Source organism: Salvelinus namaycush, chromosome 24, assembly GCF_016432855.1.
Source record: "Salvelinus namaycush isolate Seneca chromosome 24, SaNama_1.0, whole genome shotgun sequence".
Taxonomy (NCBI): domain Eukaryota; kingdom Metazoa; phylum Chordata; class Actinopteri; order Salmoniformes; family Salmonidae; genus Salvelinus; species Salvelinus namaycush.
The window spans coordinates 26,260,659-26,273,574 of NC_052330.1; the positions used below are offsets into that span (position 1 = coordinate 26,260,659).

Below are 12,916 nucleotides of genomic sequence, written 5' to 3' on the forward strand. Positions count from 1 at the left end.
CTAACTTCTGCGTACTCAAGACAACTGGGAACTCGGGGGGGGGGAAAACTAACTCCAGGGATAAAATTGTTTTGAATGGTCATCCAACTCGGAATTCCATGTCGAGAACTCGGACATCTTTCTAGAGCTCCGACCTGATCACATTATGATTTGACCTCGATTTTTCTTAGTTCCCAGTTGTCTTGAAAGCACCATATATTTACAATAGAGGTGCGTTCAGTTCGCTTGAACTTTTGCGACGTTGCGGAACAGATTGTACTGAACGACATGTTGCCACAAAACGTTATTGAAGAAACGTTTGCTCTCGTTTGGTGGGTTGCGCGAGGTGTGGCTTGAAGCAATAAGTTACGTATTTAAAGGGAAATGACCATGACCATTCCTCAACCCACAACTCAACCACTCTCAGTTTTTCAACTGGTTGTTCAGTACAGCACCCTTTCCGCTCAATTGAACGCTCCAGAACGTAAAAACGTACTGAACGCAGTCCTGATGTCTCCCCGCATTCAAATGTAATACTATCAGAAATATTATCAAATCAGAGTTAAATTAGCCGTGTAAAGTGTTGCATTTCCTTCCTCACAAATTCAACAAAATAGCTACGTATACAAAAATATACTTTACAAGACATATAAAATGTAAAACATCTTGATTGGCTTTATAACTTGCACATAACGTAGTTTATTACAAAGAAAATTACTTGTGTCATAACTGTTCTGGTGTTTATAGATGATTATAAATAAAGTTTCACTCCATTGAATCAAGATGGCGGCCTACACATCGTCTTTGGCGACAAGATGTTTAGTTAGATATTTAATAAAACACACTCAAAATAACATTTGGTTTTCCACGAGCAGCATTGCAAAAGGTGAGAGATTCTACATGTTGTCCAAATGTTTCATTTGGGGATCATTCAGAGGATTGACACTGTTGTCCAAGCTTACAGTTAGATAACTTGCATAACATTAGCTAACGTAAATTGCTAGCTGTAGCCTGTTAGCACGTTGATTTGGTGTGCATTACAGTACATAAAGGGCTAACTAGCTAGCCTCTTAGTCTTTGATACACTCCCATTTACAAAATCAATGTGATGAGACTTATTGGCATGATGATCAACTAGTAATTCCTAACATGAACATACAGTATTATAGTTGTGTGTTGATAATACTCTGCTGTTGTATGTCGACTGTATGTGTTGATGGTACACTGTATCGTTGTCTTCATCCTCGTCTTTGCCAGGCTACACAACAAGCACATGTAATCCATCCACATCACCTTTGACCCCCTTGAACCAAGCCAGGTCAGACACCTCGGCGTCCACCAGAACTATCGAGCAGCACTATGACAGTCTCATCCGCTGTGGCTCGCTAGTGGAGGACACTCAACAAATAGATGCTCTACATCAGCTGGGGCAACTGCAGAAAACCCTGCGAGGGTATTCCAACAGCATCTACCTGACCCCACCCAAGCCTAAGGTGAAGGAGGCAAAAGACGGCAACGCAAAGCAACAGAAAGTAAAAGACTCCAAACTGAGCAAAACTGAAGGGGATGATGCACCCACTGAAGAGGTATAGATCACATGACTGATGCACTAGCTAATGCAACAAATTGATGCAATACATAATTTCATGCTGAATGGTTGTCCGTTTTGTATTGCATGGTTAGTTGATCTTATTTATTCCTGTATTGGATATGAATGTTGCATCATGGTTATTACACCTTTCATAGAAGTTTTCTCCTTCCTATACTTTTAAGGTTGATGGAAAATGCTAGATTGTCATTGGATGACTCATCTGTCACTCACAGCATGCCTCTCATTAACTGGATCAGTATTCTCCAGTGTTTTCCCCCTACTGTGTCCCAGTTAGCAAACAGAAGCAATTAGTCACTTGATTATAATGTTCCCGACATTTGGCTTGCCCTCACCTAACATTATGGCCCTGTGTGCTTTCGAGAGAATGTTGATGAAACACTATCAAGACCCGATTCAGTGAGAAGGGATAGATTGCAGTACAATAAAACAACTACCAGTATGTACAGAGTTTTGCAAACCAGGCAATGCTCCGAAGCAAAATTCCCTTTGCCAGTTGTAGAGCGTTTGTGGAAAGCCACATTGTTCCTCAGTTCAATAGTAGTCTAGCTGATCCATAAGGACTACATGTGACACAACACCATTATTAGGCCTAGTCATACACAGTTAGATTGCCATTGCCCAATCATTAAATATCTTGATTATGCTAGATGAGCTTTATAAATTGAATGGTATCTGGACTGTTAGCCTTGCATGAAGCTCCATTGACATCAAACATTTTGGAGCAGGGCACCATGGGACATTACAGAGGATCTGCCTGCCTATACCCCTAATGTTTTTGGAGCCCTGGTCAGAGGGAGGGTAAGGGGTGGGTGTGGCGGTTTTAGGTCTGTTGTTTTTTTTAGGTCAGGGAACGGTGGAGATGTCTATGCTATGGGGTGGGGGTGTAGGGGTCTGGCAGGCACACTGACAGAGTGGGGTAGGATGAGATGTTTTGGATCGCAGTAAAGAGATACCTCCTGCTGGGGTGGCCCTGGTTCTCCTCTCTCATCATCCCGGTGCAGTAATGAGGGCATCCCCATTGTCTAGTACATTCCGGACTGAAAATACTGATGTGTAAGGTCCCCACTACCCCCTCTCCTCTTCATCCTTGTTTGTCAGTCTGCCACACACATACACACACACACCACATGAATAGAGTTCTTATGCAATTACACTGTTTTGAATCAGGTCATGTTGCTGCTGTCTGCTCTCTCTGTTGGCATTCATTCACCATTGTACTCTGACTGACTATGAGCAGACTACACTTGACTTAATATTGACCCAATGTGGCTTGTTTTTGTAGTGGCTTACAATGGTACAGTGTTTATGAAGGATCCACCCCAATTCAAGTCAGATTGGTCATCCTGTCTACTAGGCCTTGGTCAGTTTGACCAGTTGTTAAGATACCCAACCATCATAACAGTCCTCATTGACCTTTCACCTTTCTTAGAAGTGGACTGATTGCTATGGTTACCGGATATAAAAACGGGGTCTATAACAAAGATCTCAACCTCTGACACTAACCTGTTGACATGTGAACTTTTTGCCCGTGAGCTATTCTACACTCCAGAGCCGGTGCAGGATGAGCGTGAGAGTGAAAATTGGCGGCTGAGCTGTGTGGAGGGCCGACTGACTGAGGAGAGGCATTCCTTGTCCTTCTCCACTCTGCCGTAACATTAAAACATGGCTGCCGGCCACCACCGACAATTACTGCCCGCGTTTCCAGAGAGCAGCTTGGAAAGTCAGTGAGAAGTCACACACTGTCTTCCAGCATTTCACCTCAGTGGAGGACAGGACAGGGAGGGAGAGAAGCGGAGAAGACAGGACAAGGAGAGGGAGAGGACCTGACAGGGAGACGGGAGGGTGGGAAGAAGGGGAGGAATGTTTTTTTTCACCAATGAATCAGCCATTGTCGTGAGATATGAGAGTCTGGTGCTTCATGAAGGGCAGTGGACACTGACTAATGTTGCTGCTGAATTGTAGGCAAAATTAAATCCGCTCCAAAAAAACATTATCTGTGAGGTAGTTTACGGAGGACAACAACTTATCTTTTTCCATAACAACCTGGTCAAGAAGTTGCAAACAGGGGGCCTATGATTATGTGATTGTAGGATAAAATCAGGACGATTCAGGAATGACTTAACACTGCCACCACCACACCACTTCAACACAGTATCTCAATCAGCCAGTCCAACCCGGTGGGTTTGTAGACGTCCACTAGACCAGTGTTTCCTATCTCCAGTCCTCCCAACATAACATATTTTTGTTGTAGCCCTGGACAAACTCCCCTGATTCAATTGAGGGCCTGTTGATTAGTTGACAAGTTGAATCAGGTGTGCTTGTAGGGAACTACAACAAAAATGTGTACTGTTTGGGGTACTGAAGGACGGGAGTTGGGAAACACTACACTAGACCTCAGATGAACCTCTACAGTCCTCCCTATTTTGTCTGACAAATCCCCCCCATTGTTCTGCTGATTATGCTTTCTTCGTGGGAACCCTGTCTTGTTGATTAGATGTCCTTTGTCTTGCTCCACTGCAGTAGGCTAGTTGTCTAGAGAACTGGAATCGTACTGTAGTACTCCGAGGCTTGATGCCCTGACTGTAATTCTGGATTTAAACAATGATATGGAAATGAATAGTCTATGTTCCATAGGCCTATTCTCTCTAGTGTAATTTGATTCAATGATAATTAATTAATATAGCTAGCTACTCGATATGACCCTTCTCATTCCAATTCTCATAATAGCTGGATTGACATGCTTATTGCCAATGACGACAAGCATCTGTGAAAGATGTTGTGAAAAACGAGCATTGTTACATTTTACATTTTGGTGACAGTCATGACTGTTTGTTTATGTTTAATCCACAGGAGGAGCCCCTGCCTCCCCCACCACCACCCAGAGGGTTCTATATCCATGGTGATGTTGGTAAGACACATTATCTGCAGGTTGTAAGACATTATCTTTCACCTCTGGACTTCTCCATCCAAGGACTACCACCTCTCGACTCCTTTAGTGTGTGTCACTTCCTAAAATACCATGCAGCTTCACACTTCTATCACATTTATCACAATCACTCCTTTTCTCCTGTAATGCTAGTGTGTGTTGCAGCTGGCAATAAACCTGAGTTTTTCACCCGTCTCCTACTAAGCCGTCTCCCTCTAACCGGGGGCAGTTGTTCCATCCACCTTTTACAAGCAACTCTATAGGTCCACCTCATACCGGGTGGCGCTCACTTTCAACACATTACCCACAAGTTATAACACATAATCTGACAGTTAAAACATTATCTACAAGGTATAACCCATTATCTGCACAATATAATGCATTATCTGCCAGTTAAAACATTATCTACAAGGTATAACCCATTATCTGCGCAATATAATGCATTATCTGCCAGTTAAAACATTATCTACAAGGTATAACCCATTATCTGCACAATATAATGCATTATCTGCCAGTTAAAACATTATCTACAAGGTATAACCAATTATCTGCACAATATAATGCATTATCTGCCAGTTAAAACATTATCTACAAGGTATAACCCATTATCTGCAAAATATAATGCATTATCTGCCGTTAAAACATGATCTATAGGTTATAACACATATGATAGTTCTAACACTTACTTAGATCCAGTTTGTTGCTGACCCTGTTACTACTGAATAGGCATGGTATTGTCATGTTTCATGTTTTCTGGGGGGATATTGTTAGCTATATTTTATGATGAATATATGTTTCGTTCTTGTCTGTCTTTTTGGGGGGAAACTCCAGGCACAGGGAAGACCATGCTTATGGATATGTTTTACTCTCATGTGGATAACGGACGTAAGAAAAGGGTCCATTTTAACAGCTTCATGTTGGACATCCACAAAAGTTAGTACTCTCCTCCTAGTATGTCTCTTAATATACAGCTGTCAGAGGTTTGTTTGCTTGACTTTGAGCAAGTCCGACACCTCCATACATTCTGTATCGTATATTTACCTCACTCTCTGTTGATCCTGATGCCATAATTGTGTACCATTATGCATATAAGTGAAATTACTGCTGTTACTACTACTATGCATTGTTAGGGGGTTTGAATTTCAGATGCAGGTGTGCTTTAAGATGTTTGTGTCTGACGATTGTGTAACCTTGTTAAAGGGATCCACCGGAGGAAACAAAGCACTCCTCAACGGAGGCTGGGGAAAATGTTCACCTATGACCCCATCTTGCCGGTTGCCATGGAGATCAGCAATGAAACCTGTGTCTTGTGTTTTGACGAGTTTCAGGTGAGGGTGTGTGTGCGTGTGTGTGTGTGTGTGTGTGTGTGTGTGTGTGTGGAACAAGGAGGACATGAGGTGACTCAAGCAGGTGTTTTTGGACACAGAACAAACTATAGTTAAAAAACAGCATAACAAAAGGCACAAAACAACAAGCACTGTAATTTCCATTAACTCTCGACTGCACAAACTAATAAGACAGAACGCTGATTTAGTCAGTGGAGTTTTATGTGCCAGCTAATGGGGATGATGACATGGACAGAATTAGCAGATCCTTCAAAACATGAACATCTCATTTATACTGATGAACAGTAGGCTATGTCATAGGTAGGCTAATGACTCTAAAGTATTTCCCCATGTCCTCCTCTTGCTTAGAGCCATCTGAGGGCAAGGTGCTAAGTCTCCTCACACTCACATAAACAGGGCTGAAGCCACCTAGTGGTTGGTGTGAGTGTAGCAGTACTCTGAGACCCTACTAGAGGCACTGAAACAGATGTTTTACATGGAGGAAGCTGCATCCCCACACATTTGCTCTGGATCATAGGTAACTCTTATAAGCAGTCCAACAGCATTTAAAATAACTGTTGTTGCCTTTCCGACAATCCTAACAGTAGTGATGTATCCACTGGGACAAATAAGACCAGTACTCTGCTCTTTAGCTATTTTGTCATGCTGGCTAGTTGATATCTGCATTGAGAGGCATATAGCCTTGCTTCTCAGTGAGCAACAATAAGACGCATAGGTATTATCATTCATCTTTATGGGGGGGTCAAAGATCACCATAGGCAATGTTTCTCTCTCTCTCGCTCTCTAATCACTCCCAGGGTGCATCGGTGTGGAACAAGAGCCTCTCCTTTCATTCTCCCTTTTCACATTTTAAACTGCTGCACACTCTCCTCTCACATCCTCATTGATTTGTTTTGTTTATGGTTGCCTTGCTGCTTTGCTTTCTTTGCTTCTCGACTGTTGCTACCGGCGAATATGGACAACACACGTGTGTCGTATGTGATGCATAAACAAGAGTACGAAGGGGAGGGAGGGGGGGAAGGAAGGAGTGGGGAACAGAGTGTGTGTGGGGGGGGGGGGGGGGGGGGGGGGCGAGTTGAGGGTCCATACCAATCAGCATGGGGGGGGGGGGGGGGGCGAGTTGAGGGTCCATACCAATCAGCATCCTCCTCCACTCAGCCATGCAAATTAGGCTATGTGGGTATCAGTCGCACTCGCCTGCTTCCTTAAGTGAGTGGCGCTGGAAAGCGACTGGCGGCAGCAGCGGGTCAGATGGATCTTATCCTCTTAAATGCTAATGACATTTCTCCTTTCTCTTCATTAGCACTGTGCCATTATCAGTAATTTGTAGCGCCCCCCCCCCCCCCTTTTGTCCCCCTCCAAGTCTCTCTAATGAATACTGGGCATTGAGAAGGATGCCTGAGACGGAGAGAGGGATGGAGAGACTGAGAAAGAGAGACTGAGGACAGAGACGGATTGGGAAGAAAGCGCTTCAGGCTTTCATTGTCTCAGAACCCCAGTCAGTGGGGTTCTATCTGTGAAATTACTCAGGTTGTGTTGTTGTGTACGTAAAGGGGTGTAAGATCAAAAGAGGCTTAATTTGGCACCCAAGTGCGACGCCGCGGTAAACTGACTCCCCGCTAGAGTAATTGGATGCTCATTTGAATATCGACAGTGGTGGCGGCAGCGGTCGCACCGTTGTTTTTGTGTTACACAAGTGCAGTATATTAGCCCCCCTTCTCTTTCTCTGGGAAACCTTTCGTATCTCTATCTCTTTCCTCTCTCTTCGTATTCAGCAATCAATATCGGCCCTTGGAGTGTGTGGTGTGTTTAGGGCCCATGAATAAACAAATAGGGGTTGGATAAAGGTCATAATTAAATGATTCTTTTGAAATTAAAATGAAAAATAACGGCTGGAGGAAATGGGGCCTATTCAGTGAGTATATAGGGCCCAGGCACCTTGGCTTTATGTGGATGTCACACACACACACACACACACACACACACACACACACACACACACACACACACACACACACACACACACACACACACACACACACACACACACACACACACACACACACACACACACACCTTAATTTGCTGAAGGAGGGTGCCTCTTGCTGCCTTGTTGCAAAATCAAGGCTTTAGCTCCGATACTAATGTATTATTGGCAGAGGGCATAGGGGTTAGCATGTGAAAGTAGAAGACACTCCAGGCTAAGAAAGGCATCATATGCTGTGGGGATGGCAGTCATAAGTGTCTGTAAGGCAAGGAAAAGAGAGGGACGTTAAGGAGGGGGAGGGACCATTAGATGACAGGAACACCGTTCCTCTTATCCACAAGTTGGACAACCCTACATGGACTACAGTCTGCTTGATTCCTAATGAAATACATTAGAGTGGATTTGACCAAGGAGATAGATTAGTGATCATAGAGATATTGGGGGCGGGGGACAGAAGTACAGTACAGTTTTACTATTTGGCAAGATGGTCAGTCAATCGGTTGCTCATTATGTTTGCCAATGTCCTCTTCACATGTGTGGATTGATTCAACATATTGCCGTGTAGCTGTCTGTTGGTGGAAAAGCCAGCGGTTCCATAGTGCTAATAGATAATGATCGTAGAGGCCAGCAGCAGCTCAGGGACAGTAACGCTGTCAGGGCCCTCTAACCAAATGTCCTCCATCTCACACGCACACACAATCACACACACTTCACACCTTTTGTGAGGCCATCTGGGAGTCGCTTTGTTTGCCATTGTGGCCCCTGTTTGAATTCATATTGCTTTCATTTTTTTGTTATTCTTTTCTTTCTCTCGCTTTGTCTGTTTAGTTGATTAGCTCAGCCTAGCCGCGTTGGCTTGGCTACTTGTCCATGACAGAAAGCTGCTTCGTGACCATTTGCAATGGGATGGCGGGTGTGACCATGACCAGGGTGAAAGAATAGAAATGACGTACACCTAAATGACTTTAATCAGCTCAGGAGATTGCGTGGTCATTCTCAGCTCCCATGTGTTGACCTATATGCACACACAACCATATGCTTGTCTGCCACAAGAGAAGGCACATTGTAGTCTGGCTGGCTTTAAATTCTCTCTCTTGCCCCCCCCCCCCCCCAGGTGACTGACATAGCTGATGCGATGATTCTGAAACAGCTGTTTCAGACGTTGTTCAGGACCGGGGTAGTGGTGGTGGCCACCTCCAACAGGCCCCCTGACGGTGAGGTCAAAGTAAATTCACTCTCTGTACTGAGTCTCTTAAGGAGAGATACTACAGTTCGGATACCTTTCTGATTCACACGACTCGTATGATTCATACGACTCGTATGATTCACACGACTCATGCGTCATTCATGCATAACTGTGGTATCGTTGCACTGTTATCTGATTTTGTAGCACAAACGCACAGTCACAGTCCTACACCATTGTCAGATTGTATAGCAATGCAGCTCTCTCCTTTCTCCTATTGTGCTGTTGAACATGCTTCTTTAACTCTACAGTACCTCTCCAATTCACATCCAGTCCAACCTGTTCACTTCACATCGTGTCAAGCTCACCTTTCTCTTCCATATAGCTCACTCCATTGTTTTTCCAATTATACTCACAATTTGGGCAAAACAAAATGGGAAAGGGGGATACCTAGTCAGTTGTCCAACTTAATGTATTCAACTGAAATAGGTCTGCCGCATTTAACCCAGCCCATCTGAATCAGAGAGGTGCGGGGGGCTGCCTTAATCGACATCCACGTCTTTGGCACCCGGGGAACAGGGCGGGGGCAGAACAACAGAACGACAGATTTTTACCTCGTCAGCTCGAGGATTCGATCCAGCAATCTTCTGGTTACTGGCCCAACGCTCTAATCACAAGGCTACTTGCTGCCCCAAATGCTGTGTTCTTATGGGAGAAGTTCCTTCCTGTTTCACACCGTTCCAAAACATTTCTCCCTACTGAACACAGCCCTGATGATGATGCTGAAGGAAAGAGCGAGGAGTAAATCACAGACATACATTTAAATATATGGCTCTGGGGTGAACTAGGCTTCTTTCTGTTTGTTGAACTGATGTTGAACATCTCCCTCCTTGTCTTTTTCTCCATACCACTGTATTATCTGAATCACCTGAAGTCCAGTGGTGTGTGTTGCCTGTCTGGATCAAAGACTGTTCAAAGCGTTATTTTTAATCATGAAAGAAGGAGAACATTATTTGATACACGTTCCATGAATCGAGCCATTTAAACGCTTTAATCTCTCCCTCTCTCTCGCTCCCTCCCTCCCTCTCTTTCTCTGTCTCGTTCTCTCTTTGTTGATTCCACCGCTGTCGTTTTGTCAAGGCTGTGATGTTACATTTAATGCTAAGTGAGCAAGGTGGCGAGGGAGAGTGAGAGAGGGAGTAAGAATGGAAGGAGAGCGAGAGATAAAGGCATGACGTTGGCTCTCTTCTCAGGGCTAACGTCATCAATGTCTCGTCGCTCAATGGGTTTCCAGTTGATGGCAACCGAGATCGCTTTCTCTTTCATATACAAAGACAAGCTTGTCTGACATTTACCAGCCATTAAGAACAAAGCGACAGACCACGCAAACTTGATGGAGATGCTTGTTTGTTTTTTAATTAGAAGGCAAATGGAACACTAAGCCCTCAGAGACAGCCTGACATGAAAGTAAAGGAGGATTCCTCCTTTATTGATCTCCACATGAGATTGTGCTAGCTAGGCTATCAAAAGCAGCTAAAGTGGGTTATGTGGTATATAGATGGCGCTAGGCTATCAAAAGCAGCTAAAGTGGGTTATGTGGTGAATAGATAGCGCTAGGCTATCAAAAGCAGCTAAAGTGGGTTATGTGGTATATAGATGGCGCTAGGCTATCAAAAGCAGCTAAAGTGGGTTATGTGGTATATAGATGGCGCTAGGCTATCAAAAGCAGCTAAAGTGGGTTATGTGGTATATAGATGGCACTAGGCTATCAAAAGCAGCTAAAGTGGGTTATGTGGTATATAGATGACGCTAGGCTATGAAAGCAGCTAAAGTGGGTTATGTGATTGAAGGGGAACTTACTTAGAGACGATGTGTCACGCTCCCCAGCACACTCTTGTTTTTGTCTGTTGTTGTGTAGCTAGAGCAGAGCAGTTGTCGCCTTGTCGTGCTTTAGATGCACTTGTGTTAATGGATGTTTAGTAGAGAAGGACAGGCTGAATGCTTAATTTCAAGGTTTACACACTAGAGATCGTGGTTTATCTAGCTGCTTGCCTCTCAGGCCCATTGTAGGTCAGGCCAACTTACATTTCAATGAGATCTAATGTTGCATCTCACACACAACCTGAAAGGATGGATGTGGGCTGTATGATTAGGCTTACCTTCTCCACCCACAGTAAAAAAATGACTTTTTCAATGTGTTGTATTTGCTTCCTCCTTACTTTTTCTATTAAAGTTGCCGTAAACATGCTTATTTCAAACCATTACCACATTGATAGTAGCCTTCTCACAACACACATTGTTATGCGTAGTATACAGTGCATTCGGAAAGTATTCACACCCCTTCCCTTTTTCCAGATTTTGTTACTTTACAGCCTTATTCTAAAATCGATTAGATAAAAACAATTCCTCATCAATCTACACACAGTACCCTTATAATGACAAAGTGAAAACCGGTTTTTAGAATTTTTTGCAAATGTATTAAAAATAAATTATTCAGACCCTTTATGAGACTTGAAATTGAGCTCAGGTGTATCCTGTTTCCATTGATCATCCTTGAGCTATTTCTACAACTTGATTGGAGTCCAACTGTGGTAAATTCAATTGATAGGACATGATTTGAAAAGGCACACACCTGTCTATATTAGGTCCCACAGTTGACAGTGCATGTCAGAGCAAAAACCAAGCCATGAGGTAGAAGGAATTGTCCGTAGACTTCAGAGACAGGATTGTCGAGGCACAGATCTTGGGAAGGGTACCAAAACATTTCTGCAGCATTGAAGGTCTCCAAGAACACAGTGGCCTCCATCATTCTTAAATGGAAAAAGTTTGGAACCATTAAGACTCTTCCTAGAGCTGGCTGCCTGGCCAAATTGCACAATCAGGGGAGAAGGGCCTTGGTCAGGTGACCAAGATGGTTCCTCTGTGGAGATGGTTGTCCTTCTGGAAGGTTATCCCATCTCTGCAGCACTCCACCAATCAGGCCTTTATGGTAGAATGGCAGGACGGAAGCCACTTCTCAGCGGCAGGAACTGGGAGACTAGTTGGGATCGAGGGGGAAAGATGAACGGAGCAAAGTACAGAGAGATCCTTAATGAAAACCTGCTGCAGAGCGTTCAGGACCTCAGATTGGGGCGACGGTTCACCTTCCAACACGACAACAACCCTAAGCACACAGCCAGGACAACACAGGAGTGGCTTCGGGACAAGTCTCAATGTCCTTGAGTGGCTCTGGACTTGCACCCCCGAACGAACATCTCTGGAGAGACCTGAAAATAGCTGTGCAGCGACACTCCTCATCCAACCTGACAGAATTTGAAAGGATCTGCAGAGAAGAATGCGAAAAACTCCCCAAATACAGGTTTGCCAAGCATGTAGTGTCATACCCAAGAAGACTCAAGGCTGTAATCGCTGCCAAAGGTGCTTCAACAAAGTCCTGAGTAAAGGGTTTCGAATACTTATGTAAATGTGATAAAGTTTTTGATTTGTTATAAATTTGTAAAACTTTTTTTGCTTTGTCATTATGGGCTATTGTGTGTAGATTGAGGTAAAAAAAAAACAATTTAATCCATTTTAGAATAAGGCTATAACGTAACAAAATGTTGAAAAAGTCAAGGGGTCTGAATACTTTCCAAATGCGCTGTAGTTCCAACTGTTGTTCTCTCCACTAAGAAGGTACACTATATATACAAAAGTATGTGGACAAATTAGTGGATTCTGCTATTTCAGCCACACCCATTGCTGACAGGTGGATAAAATCGAGCATACAGCCATGCAATCTACATAGACTAACATTGGCAGTAGAATGGCCTTACTGAAGAGCTCAGTTACTTTCAACGTGGCACCGTCATAGGATGCCACCTTCCCAACAAGTCAGTTTGTCAAA

At 43.8% G+C, this 12,916-nt stretch overlaps 1 protein-coding gene across 1 annotated transcript in view; it reads left to right on the forward strand.

The window, feature by feature from the left end:
• The first annotated feature begins 762 nt into the window (after positions 1-762).
• The window catches only part of LOC120019372 (lactation elevated protein 1 homolog B-like), a 29,888-nt gene continuing 17,734 nt past the window's right edge, over positions 763-12,916 (forward strand). The window contains exons 1-6 of the mRNA XM_038962662.1: positions 763-865; positions 1,237-1,565; positions 4,442-4,499; positions 5,349-5,450; positions 5,718-5,845; positions 8,965-9,064. Coding sequence (XP_038818590.1) covers positions 763-865; positions 1,237-1,565; positions 4,442-4,499; positions 5,349-5,450; positions 5,718-5,845; positions 8,965-9,064 — 820 coding nt within the window. The remainder of the gene's footprint in view (positions 866-1,236; positions 1,566-4,441; positions 4,500-5,348; positions 5,451-5,717; positions 5,846-8,964; positions 9,065-12,916) is intronic.